The sequence below is a fragment of the Pelodiscus sinensis genome, chromosome 5, assembly GCF_049634645.1.
Source record: "Pelodiscus sinensis isolate JC-2024 chromosome 5, ASM4963464v1, whole genome shotgun sequence".
NCBI classification, from domain to species: Eukaryota; Metazoa; Chordata; order Testudines; family Trionychidae; genus Pelodiscus; species Pelodiscus sinensis.
In genome coordinates, this window is record NC_134715.1 from 126,304,155 (window position 1) to 126,322,466 (window position 18,312).

Consider the following 18,312-nt stretch of genomic DNA (forward strand, 5'->3'; position numbering starts at 1 on the left):
AGTTTGTTTACAGCCACCAATCCTGGCTCTCTGTGTTGTGTGCTATTTAGCTCCAATTTACCCCTAAATGTCTTTTAGGAGCTCAGAAAACAGTGGGAGTGATAGTAATGCTGTTAGACAATATTGGCCTCTTGTGGTTTGGCAAATTCTCTGGTTCGGCACTAGTCTGGTTCCCCATCCTCTCCCATCTCCAAAACACAAACATGAATGCAAAAGAAACTGATTTCCATCTTAAGGCTATGATGAATGCTATCTGTACATTGAAACACAGAAGTCATACTCAGGATTCCAAGGTTAAATGAGTTTATTGAGATTCAGTGGTTACAATGGTATATCAGATACCTGTAATCCAAGCTACACCTACATATTTGCCTTTAAATTCTCACATAATCAATCTCCGTGTCTCTAAGCATTCCACCACCATGTCTTCTATTTCTAACAATAATAATATTATAATAATAATAATGATATAAAAGGCAATGTCAATCACCATATTGTGCTTCATACTTCACCATAAGGAATTCAATTGGCAAAAAAAGTAAAACTTTTTCAATATTAATGGGATTAATTGAAACATGAGCATAGTCATAACCACTACTAGAATAGAAAGGATAAAATATGGATTAAAAGAAGCCTTTTTAAAATGGATTAATTTTTATCTTTGTTCAAAACCCACATACTATGATCAAGATGACTTAAAAGTTAAATTGTTTAATTATTGGGGCGCACATTCAAGCATATTGGCTAGTACATTTTTGCACTGTAACAGAAGCAATATGAGCTTTATGGTCTACCATGACACTTCCAGGTTTTTTCATTTAAATAGACCTGCCAACTTAATATTTCTTGCATGCATAAAATTTTGCTTTTCAGTTTACTATTTACCCCCACACTTGTGGGGCAAGTTTTTTGGCCAATTGTATGCTATAGTTTTTTTTAAAAAGTAAGCTTGGGCTAACTCCATGTAACATCAGAATAGATTCTTCTGCGTTTGTGGGTTGCAGATTGTTAATTACTTCAATAGAGTCTCAGGTTGCATGCAAATTGACACTGCTTCATTATGTTTTTTCCCCCATGCCAGACGCATACAAGTCGGCAGGTATGCATACAAAAAGGAATATAAAACCTTTCTGGGAAAGCCTAGTGTTTTAGAAGGAATCCATAGCTTTAAATTCACTTAATGCCTGTACTGGAGAAATGTGTTTCTTCTGGGATCCTCTTCTCACACGTGTCTGATATTCTTCTGGCTTTTCCCTCTTTACTAACGGCTTCTTTTCAGGGGCCTTCATCTTCCAAGATACAACAGGTGAGTTCACTGCAGCTGTACCATAGACCTTCTGGTATTTTGTCGAAGCCACATATGATGCTTTCACAGTAAGAACTACAGCGTTCATCAGATTTTTAGCTGCCTGGATGAGGGATGTAGCGCTGTCCAGCTGTGGACAAAAAACAGAATGAAACACGATGGGGTTAATGCTGAACTCACATCAGGAAGGATTTGATACAGATGCTCAGATAGGTTTTTTTTTTTGTGGAAGACCAGCAGAATTTGATACAAAAAGAACAATCCCTATACACATGGGTGGTGGGTGAAGGTAGGGCTGGGGAAAGGCAAGTCCCCAGTCCCACCCCCCTCTGCCCAGGCCTCGCCCCCACAGGAGACAAGCTGCCTCAGACCCCTCAGCACCATGAATCGAGTGCACACCCCCAGCCGCCCTGACCTCAGAGCATGGCGGAGGCGGGAGGTGCATAACCCCAGTCTCCCTGGCACAAGAGCACAGGGAGGGCGGGCACTGGAGACAGAAACACTCATCCCCCAGTACTCTTCCAGTAGATGGAAAATGGGTGGGGCCAGGCAGGCGGTTTGGGAAGGCAATGCCTTCCCTCACCTATGATACCCGCCACCCTTGCCTGTACAGGACACACCCTGGTTTGTAGCACACGTGTCCCAGAAAGAGCCTGAATTGGACTGCCTGAAATAGAGTCGCTGTCCCAGACGGTAGGTTAACTTTACAACCCGTTCAAAGGAAAATGTTTCCATTCTGAGTGAGAGAGATCCTCGGGCAGGTCTCCCCGGCGGCAGCTGCTCCCCATTGCATACGTTAGCCATTTCTCACTGGGCCAGAGAGTCAGGGGGAATGACTCTGAAACCTGGCGGTTTTTGCAAGACAGAGCTCGCCTCGTGTGTGTGGCTAACGTTAGGGAAAGGGAATTCTGAGCAGAGTTGAAAGCCTGTGAGGGACAGAGCGTACGCCAGGCCCGTCTCAGCATTTCTTATTGGCTCGCTGACATGGCTCCCCTCACAGATTGTAGGCTTCTGTTAATCCCCTCTTTTAGGTCATCATATAGGGAACCTGGGTGCCTGATTTGGGGCTGAAGATTTCATTAGGTGGCAGGGAACCTGAAATTAGGCAGTAAGCCTCCGTCCTCTTTAATGATCTAGCTCTAGCGTCCCTTGCTGCATCGTCAACGGCTTATCAATCTTTGAAAATCCGGCCCTACCACCCAGCACCACCAAAGCATTGAGGCACCTACCTCTCATTGAGGATCTGGCCTAAGTGACTTGCTAAATTGGTACCATGTTCAGGTACTTCTTTCCAAAACATCGCAGAACTGGGGTAAGTTCATGATTATTAGGCCCACCGAAAAGGGCGGGGGGCAAAAGGGGCAATTTCCTCGAGGCCCAGTGGTTCAAAAGTCCCCTCAGCTCCTGGATGCTACCAATGTGACTGTAACAGTTGTGGTGGCCAGAGCCCTAGGCCCTTTAAATTGCCCCCGAACGCTATGTGGTGTGCTGCAGACAGCTCTGAGGAGCGGTGCACTCTGGGCAGGGCTGAGGCTGCCTGAGGGAAGCTAACCCTGACCCTACCTCTTCCACCTGAGGTCCCACCCCTTTCAAAGGTGCAAAGCCCCCATCTCCCGCTTTGTCCATCGGCCTAGCAAGTCTGTCAGCCCCATGGCTTGCTATTCCACCAACCAGCTCTTCATTCCAAATTGGTTTAATTTTCCACTTAAATAACAGTGTTTTCAGGCTTGTTGCGACTATGTTAGATAAGACCATTTGCTGTAGTGCTGTTTCAGTCCCTCTCTACTTTCCCATCATTGCATGTTTAAAGAACTGTGTGTGTGTGTGTGTGTGTGTGTGTGTGTGTGAATACCAACATGATTTTTAAAAAAATGGTTATTTAAAAACCAAAGCAATTTCCTTCCCCACTGCCTTTCTGAGTGGAAAGAGCGAGAGGCTGTGGAACTTAACAGGAATAATGGCAGTAACCCGGCCAGTGAGAATAATTTATGAGTCGTAGGCGCATACACATTGCTGAACCATAGGCAGTAGTCAGAGTGGCAGCGGTGAAGTGGACAGCCTCGCTCGTCACCCTATTCCTAGCCTTGAGTGATGCGTGGGAGAGATGAAGAGAATTCACAAAGGAGACGGAAGCTGAGGGAAAAAAAGAGGGATCCCTCGCTGGTAGCAGTGAGGTGCAACCTGTAGCTTCTCCCTGGAGACAGAGACATGAGGATTCTAAGCACCAAAATGGAGCCTCCTAAATCCAGCAGGATGAGCGCGATAGAGCACCCAGATTTTCAAAAGGTAGTGGGAGTGACTTACACACAAATACCAGTTTCACAGCTTTTGTGCTCCACATGTGTAATAAATAATGTGCTGTACTGTCAGTGGCCCTCGTTCCAACGTTTGTGCCATCCCCTCAGATTTCTGCCCTGGGTGGAAGAGAGATTGGCTAAAACATCTCACCATGCTACATGCCTACGCTGTCTGACTCCTTCCCCCTCTCTGGTTGCAATGACCTGGTTCTGCGTGCCTCCTTTTGTACCGCTCTTTGTTGCGTATGAGCCCTAGCAGTCGCAGGACTACTTTGTAGCCCCCTGTGTGAGGTCTTTCACTGCCTCTGCCAGGCTGTTAAATTAAAGCTGAAGACACTGGGTTGTCATTGGCATGGCAATTCATCAACCATGCTGGTGGAGACTAGCTCATCCATATGTAGCCATAGCACCCACACACACGTCATTTAGGTTTTAGATTTGTATGGCAGCCCTTTTAAGGGGGCAAATCCTTAGCTTGTTTACTGTGGTTTCACAAGGCATAGTATAATGAACAGAACCAGGGCCCCTGGAGCTTACTACATGAGCCTCTACAGCTTGAGCTAAAAGCCAGTTGGCTCTCAGCTAAGGTCTAAATGCCACGAGATGGGACAATGCACTACGCTCAAAGGGTTACATACTTCCCCCAGCTGAGGAAGTATGTCTGAGCTTCAGAGACCCAGTTAAAATCCAGGTCAAGCTCCCACTTGTAACACTGACAGGTAGAACCAAACTTGGGATTTCAGGAGCTTAGTGCATGAGCCTCTACAGTTAGGCTTTGTCTACAATGCGAGATCTTCCAGAAGAAATATGCTAATGAGGGACTCATTCACATTTGAGAAAGGGACATTTGTATTTTTAGAATGAGGTGGAGCAAGCAATCACAAAAACTTTTGCCTCCCAATTTAGTTGCTAATACAATTTTACTTTGGGTTTGAATTTATTCATCTTCGTGTGTCTCCAAAATTGGTAATGAATTGCTAATCCATAGATGTAAGAATGATTTTGCACCGATCCAATTCCCATTTTCTTTTTATAACAGAATTTTAGTTTAAAAATGGCTAGTAAGATTAGAATGGCAGGAACATGCCAATTCAACAGAAATATTTTTCAGTAGAATGGTATTCAACTATATGCAAATTACTGCCTGATTTATAATGAGATCTATATGTTTGCTGGCAAACAACAGATCTCTATTAAATTGGGATATTTTAAGTTACTCCTGAGTGCTACAATCAAATGTTATTCATTTTGAAATGATTCTTTTTGAAACTTCCATGCCTAGATCTAATATATAAAGTGTTACGATCAAGGCGTATTTCTTTTGTAATCAATCAGTGTCGGACAGCCATAAGACTTCGCGCTCCCATGAATGCCTTTCAGCTGCAGATTTCAAAGTGCTCAACAAACTTTAATTTTCACAACAAATCTTTGAGAAGGGACTGATTAGAGGCAGATTAGAGATGGTGGGAACTCAGGCACAATTCAAAACTTCAAAAGTTTAGGCACCTAAGTCCATATTTAGAGCCAGGGCTGAGGATAGAAATGCGAGAACCCTGGGAAAGGTGGGTGAGTCTCCGAAAAGGGGTGGGGGCGTTAGGCAAATGAGGCAGGCTGGAGGCTAGCTTCCCCCCGCCAGCTCTTCTGCACTGCCTTGGGCCCTGTCCAGGGCTCTCTGCTCAGTGTTTATGTTCCCGCATTTTAGCCTTGACCTTCACACCCGCCCCTGGTTTTTTTTATTTGATTTGTCTCCCATAATTATTCGGTGCCCAGGGCTCTTTGGATCCTACCTGTAGGCTGGAGGAGGGTCCTTCAGATGTGGGTGGGCTTATGCCAGCCCACCTCCTCGACCCCAATAGACGCTGTTCTTTGCTGCCCAAACTTCATGACCTGGGGCCCCAGCAACACTTTCAAAGAGCTCAGAGCTCTACTTTGCTGTCATGGCAGTGTTAGTGGCAGAGGTGGCCAGGAGAACTGGGCCCTTTTAAATCACTCAGCCCCAGGGATGCAGCCCCCTTTGCCTGCTCCTATCAGAGGTCTAATTATAGCCTAACCTTACAGATGTTTGTACAGATGTTTTTACAACTTACTCAATGTTTTTAAGATTGTAAGTAATCCCATGGAGGCCAATGGACCTATTCATGTGCTTAGAGATAAGCGTGTGTGTAAGGGTGTGAGGGCCAGGGCCTTCCGATACATCAGCACTGCAAAAAACTGAACAAACCTCGGAGTCTCGGAGCTCAGGTCAATTGATCCGGGCTCCCATTTGTGGGCTAACAAAAGCCGTGTAGTAGACATTCCAGCTCAGGCCCACGACAGGGTTTTAAAGCCCAGAGAGGGGGGTGAGTCTCAGAGCTTGGGAGGGAACTGACTATTTTTAGCTCCTGCTGTGTGCCGGAGTCAGTTGACCCAGACTTACTGCTGCAGGCCTTGGGGAGTTTGGCAGTAGATGTACCGCTGGATACCTACATGAGAGGTCAGATTTTCAAAGATGCTGAGCACACATACAGCTTCCAGGAATGTTTCCGATTGTTTCATAGAATCATAGGACTGGAAGAGACGTCAGGAGGTCATTGAGTCCAGCCCCCTGCCCAAAGCAGGACCAACCTGAACTAAATCAACCCAGCCAGGACTTTGTCAAGCCAAGACTTAAAAATCTCTAGGAATGGAGATTTCACCACCTTCTTAGGTAACCCAATCCAGTGCTTCACCACCCTCCTAGTGAAATGATTTTTCTTAATATCCAACCTAGACCTCCCCCACTGTAACTTGAGATAATTGATCCTTGTTCTGTCACCACTGAGAACAGCCTCTCTTCAACCTCTTTGGAACACCACTACCCCCTTTCAGGTAATTGAAGACTGCTATCAAATTCCCCCTCACTCTTCTCTCCTGTAAACTAAATGAGCCTAAATCCTTCAGTCTCTCAGTGCTTCAGCCTCCTAATCATTTTTGTTGATCTCTGCTGGACTTTCTCCAATGAGTCCACATCCTTCCTATAGTGGGGGGCCCAGAATTGGACACAGTACTCCAGATGTGGCCTCACCATTGCCGAATAAAGGGGAATAATCACTTCCCTAGATCTGCTGGCAATGCTCCTGCAAATGCATTCCAAATATGCCATTGGCTTTTTGGATACAAGGTCACATTGTTGACTCATATCCAGCTTCTCATCCACTGTAATCCCCAGGTCCTTTTCTGCTGAATGGCTCCTTAGCCAGTCGGTCCCCAGCCTGTAGCAGTCCTTGGCATTCTTCTGTCTCAAGTGCAGGACTCTGAACTTCAACTTCTTGAACCTCATCTGATTTCTTCTGAACCAATCCTCCAATTTGTCTAGCTCACTCTGGACCCTATCCCTGCCCTCCAATGTATCTACCTCTCCCTCTAGCTTAGTGTTATCCAGGAACTTGCTGAAGGTGCAGTATATCCCCTCATCCATCCCCTCATCCTAACCGGAACCCTAATCCAGGTCCTTAATAAAGATGTTGAACAAAACTGGCCCCAGAACCAGCCCTTGGGGTATTCTGCTTGATACCAACCACCAACTAGACATCAAGCTATTGAATGCTACCCTTTAAGCCCAATGATCTAGCCAGCTTTCTATACACCTTAGGCTATGTCTACACTGTAACACTATTTTAGGATACCAGAGTATCCCAAAATAACTATCCCATGTCTTAATAGCAAGCCCGTTATTTAGGGGCTCATTATTCTGACGTCCCCATAAACCTCATCCCACAAGGAATAAGTGATGTTTCAGAATAGCAGGTTATTTTGAAATAAGATCAATATATGATACACAATTTGTGTAGTTCAAATTGTGTATCTTATTTTGAACTCCAGTGCAGTGTAGATGTAGCCTTACAATTCATTAATCCAATCCACACTTCTTTAACTTGCTGGCAAGAATACTGTCTAAAGCTTTGCTATTTCACCGTCACCACCTTCCCCATATCCACAGAGCCAAGTCACCTAATCATAGAAGGTAATCAGGTTACGATGGCACAGAGCAGATGCAATAGTAAATCAGAACCTCGGTGTAAGTGATCTCCTATAAACTCTGGGCACAGCAACATTCACATTTTCCCAAATATGTAATGCTGACAACTGAAAGGGGGAAATTAACATTGAAAATAAAAGCAACAGCAGGATATTATTGTATGGGCACAGAAAGCAAACCCCACTCTCCAGCAATGGAGAGGGAATTATTAATGTGATCATACCCTTTGTGATAATAGCTAACACAGTATTTGTGACACACTATACAAGTGATATATTTTCAAGAGATCTGCTACCTGGACCACTTTTTTGCTTTTATTTAGAGCATAAAAGCCCACTTGGTCATAAAAGGCTATTGTGCCATAAAGCTTCAACAGCAAGAGAGGTGGGGAAAGAACCACAATTCTCAAAGAGCCTTGGAATAATTCCACTGCAGCCTGGTCATTCATTCAGGTTAAAACAGCCATTTACCCAAGAGGAGGCACAAATCATTGGGAAAAAAGACTTTGCCACAAGCTAAAACTTTGCAATTAACGAATGCAAGGTTAGAGAACTAGAGCAGCAAAGCCTATTATCTGCCAAAAAGGTAATTTCAGGTATAAAAAACTACATCAGGCTTTGAAGGATGTGTGATCTGCTGATAAGCGATGCTGCCTTTTCCCTGAAATAGATGCGGAATTTTACAGAAGTCTTGTGGCAATAAGGATGCTTTGGTTCTTTTATGGGCACACAATAGTCAAAAGTGTCTGAATTAAACAAGCAATAGCTCCAAAACTAATGGGAGGTGGGGGTTGGAGGAAAGACAGCTAACGTTTTCCCCAACAATATGAAAAATAAAATAAAAGAATATTCCCTCTTCCTTTTACTACATCCTTAATGCGGCAAAATCATAACTCAGGTTTAAAAGGAAGATTTTCTTTCTAGACAGCATCCTATGATTTAGAGAAAGAGAGTGGAAGTAGCAGAAGGTAGGGATCCCTGATTCTTCACAGTTGAATCTGCTTTTTCAATGCAAGAGCCATTTTTTCTCTTTGGTGGGGTCACTGGAATAGGAAAAGAAAAAGCTACAGAATAGTTGGATATTTTGGATCTATTCAAGTCAGCAGGTCCTGAAGATATTTAAGATAGGGTACGTAAGCACTATCTGAATCCATTTTAAAACTGTTAGCCATTATCTTAAAGAACTCATGGAGCACAGGTGAAGTTCCATGAGTTTGGAAGCAAACATAGTGCTGATCTTTAAAAAGGAACAAATGTCGATCTGGGGAATTTTAGATTAGCCAGCTTAACTTCAATACCTGGAACAAATTATTAAAAATCACTGTGCAAGCAGCTACGTGATGAAAGGGTAATAAGTAATAGGCAAAATGGATTCGGGAAAAACAAATCATATCAAACCAATCTAATTTCTTTCTTTGACAGGATTATTGTCCTAATGGATAGGGTGGAAGCAGTAGACATGATATATCTTGGCTTTAGTAAGGCTTTTGACACAGCCCTGCATAACATTCTCATAAACCAACTAGGGAAATGTGGTCTAGATCAGAGCCTCTCAAACTGTAGTCCAATAGTTCACTCTGAGATATGCACTTAGGTAGTCACATATGAGAGACTGAATTTCTGCTCACCTAATTAGTTGCTCGTAGATGTGGTTCCATTACTTAGGTGTCTGGACCCTCCCATGTAAAGTGAGGAGGTAGCCTTGGAGAGAAGAGGGGGTAGGTGGGAGGGGACATGGGGTTCTGTGGGGGAAATAGGAAGTAGGGGGGCAATAAGGCGAGAAGAGAGGGTGGGGAAATTTGGGACATGCAGGGCTGACATGACCAGAGAAAGAGGTGACTCTCCCCAGCTCCAGAGCTGAGTTTCTGGGGAGAGATGGCCCTCCTTCCCAGCCTCAGCTCTGTGGCTGCTGTGGCGGGACAAAGATCCCTAGTGATATTAAAATATTAGTTGTGGGCTTTTATCTGTAGAATAAAAACGTTCATTGTTATTAATGATTTTTAGTAAAGCACTTTACAATAGTTAGCAAATAGTACAAACAACATCTGGAAAGATAAGTTAGTCCACCGAGACCCTCAGCAATTTTCAATATATTACTGACAACCAATGTAGGCATCACTGCACACAGCTTGCTTGTCATCCTGTTCCCCAACTATCAGGAAGAGAGGGGAAAGTACTTACATTATGTGCATGCCTCTCACACCTGGCTGGTGAAAGGAGGGAGCAGAGGAGTAAATCACGGCATGCAAGTACTTTCCCCTCACTCCCTGATAGTCTGGGGAACAGGGTGAAAAGCAAGCTGTGTCCCAGTGCGCCCGGCAGCTGCTTCCCACACTCTCCCAAAACTCTGCCCTTGGGTTCACTGTCAAATCGGGAAGATGTATCTACTAGAATCCAGCAGGAATCTGTTGTGATTCTGATGCTATTTAGTATATTCACTACTTGTATAATGGAAAGAGCAATCTGCTCATCAAATCAGCAGATGACATTTAGCTGGAAGAGGACAGGATTAAAATTCAAAATAACCTCAAATAATTGGAGAATAGATTCAAAGTCAACAAGATGAAATTCAATAAAGCCGAGTGCAAAGTACTACACTTTGGAAGAAAAACTCCAATGCTTAACTACAGAACGGGGAATAACTAGTTAGGCACTAACCTCACTGGAGACCATAGTGGATCACATATTGAATGAGAGCCAAAAATGTGCTACAGTTTTTAAAAAGTTAATATAACTTTGGGATGTATCAACAGGAGAATTGTACATAAAATACAGGAGGCAAATGTTCCATTCTGCTTCGCACTAGTGTGACCTCAGCTGCAGGACTGTGTCCAGGTTTGGATGCCACACTTTAGAAAAAGATGTGGAGAAACTGGAGAGCAGGTAGAGGGGAGCAACAAAAGTGATAAAAGGCTCAGAAAACCTGATCTATAAGGAAAAAATAAAAAAAATGGGCATATTTACTCTTGAGAACAAAAGACTGAGGGGGACCTGAAAAAAGTCTTCAAAAATTATATGGGCTTCTATAAAGAGAACCATCATCAATTGTTCTCCATGGCAACTGAAGATAGGACAATAATTAATGGTCTTAATTTGAAGCAAGGGACATTTAGTTTAGATATTATGTAAAATTTTCTAACTCTAACAATGGTTAAATCCAAGGGAGGTCGTGGAAGGTTTTCTTAAGAACAGGTTAGACAAATGTCTGTCAGGGATGATACAGGTTTACTTGATGCTGTGTTAACACGTGGGGCTGCACTACAGGTCCTCTCAAGATTTCCCCCATCTCCTCACCTATGAGTCTATGAAAAGAGCTCCCCCAACCATTAGTGCAGGCTTTGGATAATGTGGGAATTTCCAGAGGACTGAAAGAAAGCTAATGTGGTACCAATATTCTAAAAGGGTAAATGGGATGACCTGGGCAATTATAGACATGTCAGCCTGATATTAATCCTGGGTAAGATAATGAAATGACTAATATGGGACTTGATTAAAAAGGGTTAAAGGCGGGCAATATAATTAATGACAATCCACATGGGTTTATAGAAAATAAATCTTTCCAAACTCAATTGATCTAATTTTTGACGAGATTGCAGTTGTGTTTGAGAAAGGTAACAGTGACGGATGTTCGCATAGACTTCTGTGTGGCATATGACGCAGTGCTACACAACAGTTTGATTGTGAAAAGAGAACACTACACAATCAAAAATGTTAACATTTAAAATGGGCTGATAACTGTCAAAAAATCATTGTAAACTGGGAAGTATCAATGAGTGGTTGTGTTTGTCATGGGCGGTCCTGCAGGGATCTGTTCTTGGTTTTACTCTAATTTTTTTTTTATCAGGGATCTGAAAGAAAATATCAAATCATTACTGATAACATTTTCAGGTGACACAAATAATGAAGAGCACCGGTCGCTGACACATAGTGATCTGGATTGCTTGACATGCAGACGAAGAGACTGGTCCTATGTTTCACAACCAAGAGTATAGGTGATATCTACACCATAGGGGACTCTGTCCCTGGAAGTAGTGTCTTTGACAAAAACCACGATGGATAGTCAGCTAAGCATGAACATCCTGTAGGTTGCTGTGTCTAAAAGGGCTAATGTAATGTTTGAATGTATAAATAGGAATACAATTAAGAAGAGTACAGAGGTAATATCTCCATATTCAGCAAGGGTGTGAACATCACTGAAATATTATGACCACTTCTTATGTCCAAAATTCCAGAAGGATGTTGATAAGCTGGAGAAGACTAACAGATAATCATCTGAAGAAGTGGGTTTTGCCCACGAAAGCTCATGATACCATCTACATGTTTTGTTAGTCTTTAAGGTGTTATTAGACTATTTGTTGTTTTTTAAGATAATCCCCAAGACTGACTGAAGCACTGTGAAACATGCCTTGCGATGAAAGCCTCAAAGTGCTCAATCAAGTTTAAAGAAAGAGAAGGTTAAGAGGTGACTTGATCACAGTCTCTACACCGGCCCGCCAAGGGGGAGTGTGTGGCAAAGAGGCAACTGCCCCAGGGCCCAGAAATACAAAAGTACCCGGAGCCCTCCTTGGCCACTGCCACATCTACTGTGGCTGCAGCAGCGGCAGTACGTCCAAGCCCTTTACGTTGTTGTGGGAGTACCACGCTGCATGCCCCAGGCAGCACTGAGGACTGTCTAGGAGAGGCATGGCACTCTCTGAGTGGCACATAGGGCTAACTATCCCTATCCCTTTCCCTTATCGCTGAGACTCTGTAAAGAGGGCCTCCTACCTTGTTCAGGGGCCTGTTAGCACTGCTGTCTGTATGTACCTATGTGGGTTACAGAAATTGTGCCATAAAGTTCTTTTCAGCCAAGCAGACAAAGTTGTAACAAAATGCAATGGCTGGAAATTGAAATGAGGCAAATTCAGTCTCACAAAGAAATATAATTTGTAAACAGTGAGTGTAATAAACCACTGGAATAACTTACAAAGGGTCGTGATTGATTCTTTATGACTGGAAATGCGTAAATCAAAGATGGATTTTTTTTCCCAAAAAATATGGTCAACCACAGCTACTAAACTTGAAGCAGGAATTAATATAGGAAAGTCCTGTAGCCTCTGTTATTCAAGAAGTCAGACTAGAGTATAACAGTGGTCCCCTCACGCTTTACAATGTATGAATTATTAATGTGTATGTCCAGTACTCATGTCTTTGTTTAGTTTGACTGGCTTTGTCAGGTAAATTTGTTGTTGATTTTTAAAAAAAAATATTTATTAATTATTATTATAGAATCATAGAATACTAGAACTGGAAGGGACCTCAAGAGGTCATCGAGTCCAGTCCCCTGCCCTCAAGGCAGAACCCAGTACCGTCTAGCCCATCCCTGATGTCTGTCTAACCTGCTCTTAAATATCTCTAGAGATAGAGATTCTACAACCTCCCGAGGCAACTTATTCTAGTGTTTATTATTAGGTTTCATATTTAGCAAAGTTACAAAAGCATCTAAAGCCTTTGGGATACACATGGAACAGCAATGTACAGGCTAGACTGAGACCTCAGTGGCATAACTTTGCAGGACTTTCTTATCCTCTACTGTGGATAAGGATAACAGGTCCTGGATGCACAGAAATGAGAAAAGCTATGCACCTGCTTTCAGTCTCCCCAGACCAAGTACCAAGGAAGAAATGTGAAATGGATGGAACCTTAGATCCAGTCCACCCCACTAATGTATAGGGGGCATTGGCCAATTAGCTTCTGGTACAGGCCAACAGTAAATTAGTATCCCTGGAAAGCCAAGAGGAAGCAAAGGAGAAACTGTCACTCAGAAAGCTGTATGAGGAATAATATGCCTACTGCAAAAGCTCTTATGCAGAACTGTGTCTTGTGGCCAACAGCAAGTCTACACTACCAAATTAAGCAGACATAAGTTGTTTACGCATAAAGCTACAAAGTAGTTGAATTGCTTTTACATGTCCATGTTTGTGTAGGTGGTACGGGTCCTTACAAGGGATGCTTGCACTTATTAAATGGCCAGTGTGGAGCACTGTGGGATGGTTTCTGAAAGGAAGTAGCGAAATGTCTATATGCATACTGCAGCCTAACTACAACATCGTAAGTACTACGCCTCTCACAGAGATGGAGTTATTACATCGCTGTAGAAGGTGAGTTTGATCGGTGCAGTGCTTAAAGTTAAATCTTAAATACATTTTAGTGCAGCTGCTTAAAGTTAGGTTGAAGTACAGCAGCTTATGCCAGCCCTAAACTCTGTAGCATAAACCAGGGCAAAATCTAGTCTTATATTTAAAAAAAAAAGTATATTGTTTCCTCAGAATTATAGTAATGCCATCCCACATTTCTGGAATGATGTCCATTCCAAAGCGCTTTATGGCTTTACAAGTGTATATCACTGACAACAAATGTAGGAATCATTGCACCCAGAACTCAAATGCAGTCATCTCTGGGTTGTGTAACAGTAACACTATACAGCAGTCAAAGCCCCAGTCTACCAGCTCATTTAAGTACATGAGGGATTCTACTCGAGTCTGTGGAATAAAATGCTTTGCTTGATCTGGGGCCAGGGCCTGAGGAAAATAAAATCCAGTGATCAGTTGAAACTGCATGACAATGTATCTTAGGTAAGCAAAATGCTATTACCCAAACAGGACTGTGGCCACTGATGTTAAAAAGGTTTCATGGTTAGCTACAGAAAATGGAATCTATTCCCCCTTTCCATTGCTATTTTCCCATTGGACTTTAATTAACTTGCTCCTCTTGACATGCTGAAATTTTAACTCATTTAGGTAGGTAGTTGTGTTTCATAACTTGCCAATCGGCTGATTACTTGTTGTCATTTGCATTTTTTCAATTATAGGTAGGTAAACCGCAGGGATTCCAAAGCAGATTTAGTTATATTGAATGCATTCTGCATTCTTTTCATGTTTTTAATACCATCGCTCTTACCATAATGGGAAACAGATAAATGTACCAAGAACTATGGATAGCTTCTCCAGCCATATAACATGAATCATTGCCATTTTGAGAACAGAACTATGCTGAACTTGGTTGATTACCAGTTCCAGCCAAAAGCATAAGTAGTGTTCTAATAAAAGATGACACACACAGCGGCACGCACACACAATATAAAGAGGCTGGGAAGATGCATTTGTATTGCTGAATAAATCATTTTCACCAATATTAATTGCCAAAAAAAGAAAAGAAAAAATAGCTCCCAATTTATTTTTGTATGAAAACTTTTATTTAAAACAAATAATTGTTTAATTTGTGACACCAAAATTATCTAGAGATAAATATAATAATGAAAGGAAATTCACCCAATTTAGCTATACTTTAAATCATATTTATTAACTAAATGAAGAGATAGTCCTTGAAGAAGAAACACATATTATTATAACTACAATAAATATGTCATTTTAACTAAATACATTTAAATCAGACTGGATGACCCATAATTCCTGACAGTTAAAGACTACCTTGTGAATGATCCCAAAAGTTAACAGAAATGTACACATCCGCCCTAAAAAACCCCAACCTTTCGCTTTGTTTTTACTCTCTGCAACTACCCAGAGATAAAGATTACCTGACTGAAAAATCAGGACCCTAGTCTACATCCCAGTGAAACCTATTTTAGGTAATCAGACATGAATCCAGCCTAAACTAATAGTCCACTACTGAAGAGCTTAACCTTTAACAGTCAAATGATAGTGGACTAGAAAGTCTGAAACTGTTTTAAAGTGTTTTAGAAAGGATTTGCCATGTGAAAGAATCACTAGTGCAGATCTCTCAAACTCCTGGCCCACAGGCCATCCCTGGCCAGAGCAATTGTGCAATCCAGCCCAGGACTCCTGACATGCTGAGGGGTGGTCTGTCCACTACCTGCTGCTGTGGGAAATGTGGGGGGTGCAACTGCTGTCACTGGGTGGAGCGAGGCCCCTCTCTGGTGATTCTCAAAGCCCGTCCTCAGGGATGGTTGGAAGGGGCAGGCCTTTAGGGTTGATAATGGACAGGTCCCCACTGGGAATCCCGGGCTGGATTGTGAAATCGCTCCAGCTGGGCCGGGAGTGTCAGACCACTGAACTAGTGCACGTTTTACTGTTATGCTCCTTCGATGCTGCATGCTACTTGCAGCAGCATGTAAGGGACATTCAGCTACACTCCTGTCCACACTGCAGCGTGTAGCTACATGGGATAGTGAAAGGCTCTCGCAGGGATGAAGCAGTAGAAAAAGGCTCAGCAGCAAGGAACTACCAGACACTGTTCCCACTGCCAAAGCCCTTGCTGTTGGAGCCTTATCCCACTGCAGAGAGTTGCCAGGGCTTTTACCTATTGCCTCCCCACTGCTGGAGTCTTTCCCCACTATTGGATCTTTTCACTGCCATGAGGAAAGACTCCGGCAGCGAGGAATAGGTGGGACACCACACTACTCAAAATAGCAGTGTCAGCATGAAAAGCACGCTTGGGTGAATAGTGCCATGTAAGCAGGGAGACCATCAGAACTGCCAGGCCCAGGGCAAGATGTGAAGGGGCCTGTTTCCATGCTCCCGAAAGGGGACAAGGCTAGGAGCAGTCAGTCCTGAGCACTGCCCAGACTGCACCACACCACTCTGGAGGCAATTTAAAGGGCTCAGGGATCCATCCGCCACCACTGCTGCAACAATCCCTCTCCACCACCATAGGCAGGCCTGCATGTAACATATGTAACTGAGTATAGGTTGTATCTCCCTTAACCGGGACTCTCTGATCCAACAACATCCATGGTCCAGCAGGACCACAGGATGTTCCTGGACCACAGAGCCCAGTGAAAGGGAGGTCTGCCTGTGGACTTCCAGCCCTGGCAGCAGCCAGGGGGCTCCAGCCCTGGGAGCCACACCTAGGCAGGCAGAAGTGGGACCGGGCTGGAGCACTAGCCGGGAGCAGAGGTTCAGCACCAGCCATAAGAAGAGGGACCTTCCCTGGTTGGGAAAATCCCCTCGTTTGAGACCAGTCAGGTCCTGAGGGTGTCCAACCTATATATATACCCTCTAGTTCAGATGGGTCTTTGCTCATCCTAAACAATTCCTCACTGGCTATCATATTAATACCTAACGTTAGGAAGGCGCATAATGCATGTACCGTACATGACATTGAAAGGAGTGTGCAGTGAGCTGTGCCACAAGTCATAGAGTTTGAAGCCAGAAGGGACCACCAGGTCACCTAGTGTGACCTCCTGTATATCACAGACAACTAATACCACTCACACACTAATACCAATGATAACCCTTTCTCATTTTACTTACACTGCTGCATTACCCTGGTTCAGCAAGGTACTTAAGCACGTGCCTAACTTTCAGACTTCAAATAAGGCTACTCACTCACTTCAGGTTAGGTACATGCTCAAGTACCTTGCTGAATCAAGGCCTAAATCCAGAGTACCTACAATGGAACTTAGTCTATACTACAGAATGCTGTTGGCACAGTTATCTTTTCATGGGAGCAAAGAGGCATGATCCCTGACCAATGCAGTTGTGCTGATGGCTGTCACTAGCACAGACACATCTATATCATCAAAGTTGCCCTTTTACCATTAGATTGTTTCGCTTGTTGTGGAAGGTTTAATTAGATGAGTACAAGGTGCAGTGCTGCTAGTATAACAGTGCCCATGTTAAGAGAACTATGCTGGTAGTGTTTCTTCTCCCTTTCTCTTTGTCCTGTTAGTTGGGGTCAGCAGCTCCTTTTCATGTCCAAGCACTCCTGTTGAGTGCTTTGTCCAAGATGACATCAACCTTCTTCATTTGACATCAACCTTCTTCCTACTTCAGGATTTCAAGCCAACTATTGATGGTTCTTCCTCCTGGTCATTATCTGATACACACTGCCCAACCCTCCCCAATTCTTGTTGTTTCTCCTGGACCCAGCCATCTCAGTTAATACTCTATCCACTTTTCCATGATGGAGGTCACCTGCTTGATAATTCATACCATTTCGTTGTGTAACCCCATCAACTCTCATCTTACTTAGCAGACAGCTAAGCATTCTCATGATAGCAGTGTGAAGTAGTTGCTCTTCTCTCGTTCATCCACTAACTTTCTGACCCATGTGTCATGGCTAGCTTAACTGTGATCTTATAAACTTTGGTTCTTTAGTTTACTTGCCATATTCTGATTCCAAAGAACTCATGTCAATTCCCTCCATTTTCATCAAGTGCTCTTGATGGAACTCATATCACGTCCTGTCATGGCGCAAAACTGAACGGAGGTATTTAAATTGTTGCACAGATTTTAACTCTATATCCTTTCATTTTACTGGCTTCTCATTGTCCCTCTGAAATAGCACTGCACATTGTTCCATCTTTTATTAGTTGATTCATAAATCATTTTCTTCTAGTGTAGACCTCCAGAATAATGGTACTGCTATACCATTTTTAAAAAAGGCAGCATAGTGGTGTTGCTATATCAGTAAAACGTTCTTAGTGTAGATATGGCCTTATATCAGAGTCTGGCCCAAATATTTTAGCACTGAACACTATATTGGGCCAGATCCTCTGTTAGAATATCTCAATGTAGCTGATTTCAATGGAGTTAAGGTCTTTTACAGCAGCTTGACTTGATTACAACAGCTAGACTATGCCCAAGACAGGGCAGTATTGGACCCTATTGCACATTTTCCAGGATGATACACTGTAGAGTAAGAAAGACCTGTTATTGTAGAGCAAAGGGCCAGATTTATGTGCTTTAGCAG

The 18,312-nt window shown here is 43.1% G+C and overlaps 1 protein-coding gene across 4 annotated transcripts in view; it reads right to left on the reverse strand.

The window, feature by feature from the left end:
• Positions 1-280: 280 nt before the first annotated feature.
• The window catches only part of CTNNA2 (catenin alpha 2), a 781,915-nt gene continuing 763,883 nt past the window's right edge, over positions 281-18,312 (reverse strand). For all 4 annotated transcript variants that reach the window (XM_075930971.1, XM_075930970.1, XM_075930972.1 and 1 more), the window contains one exon: positions 281-1,436. In XM_075930971.1, coding sequence (XP_075787086.1) covers positions 1,149-1,436 — 288 coding nt within the window. In that variant the 3' untranslated portion in view covers positions 281-1,148. The remainder of the gene's footprint in view (positions 1,437-18,312) is intronic.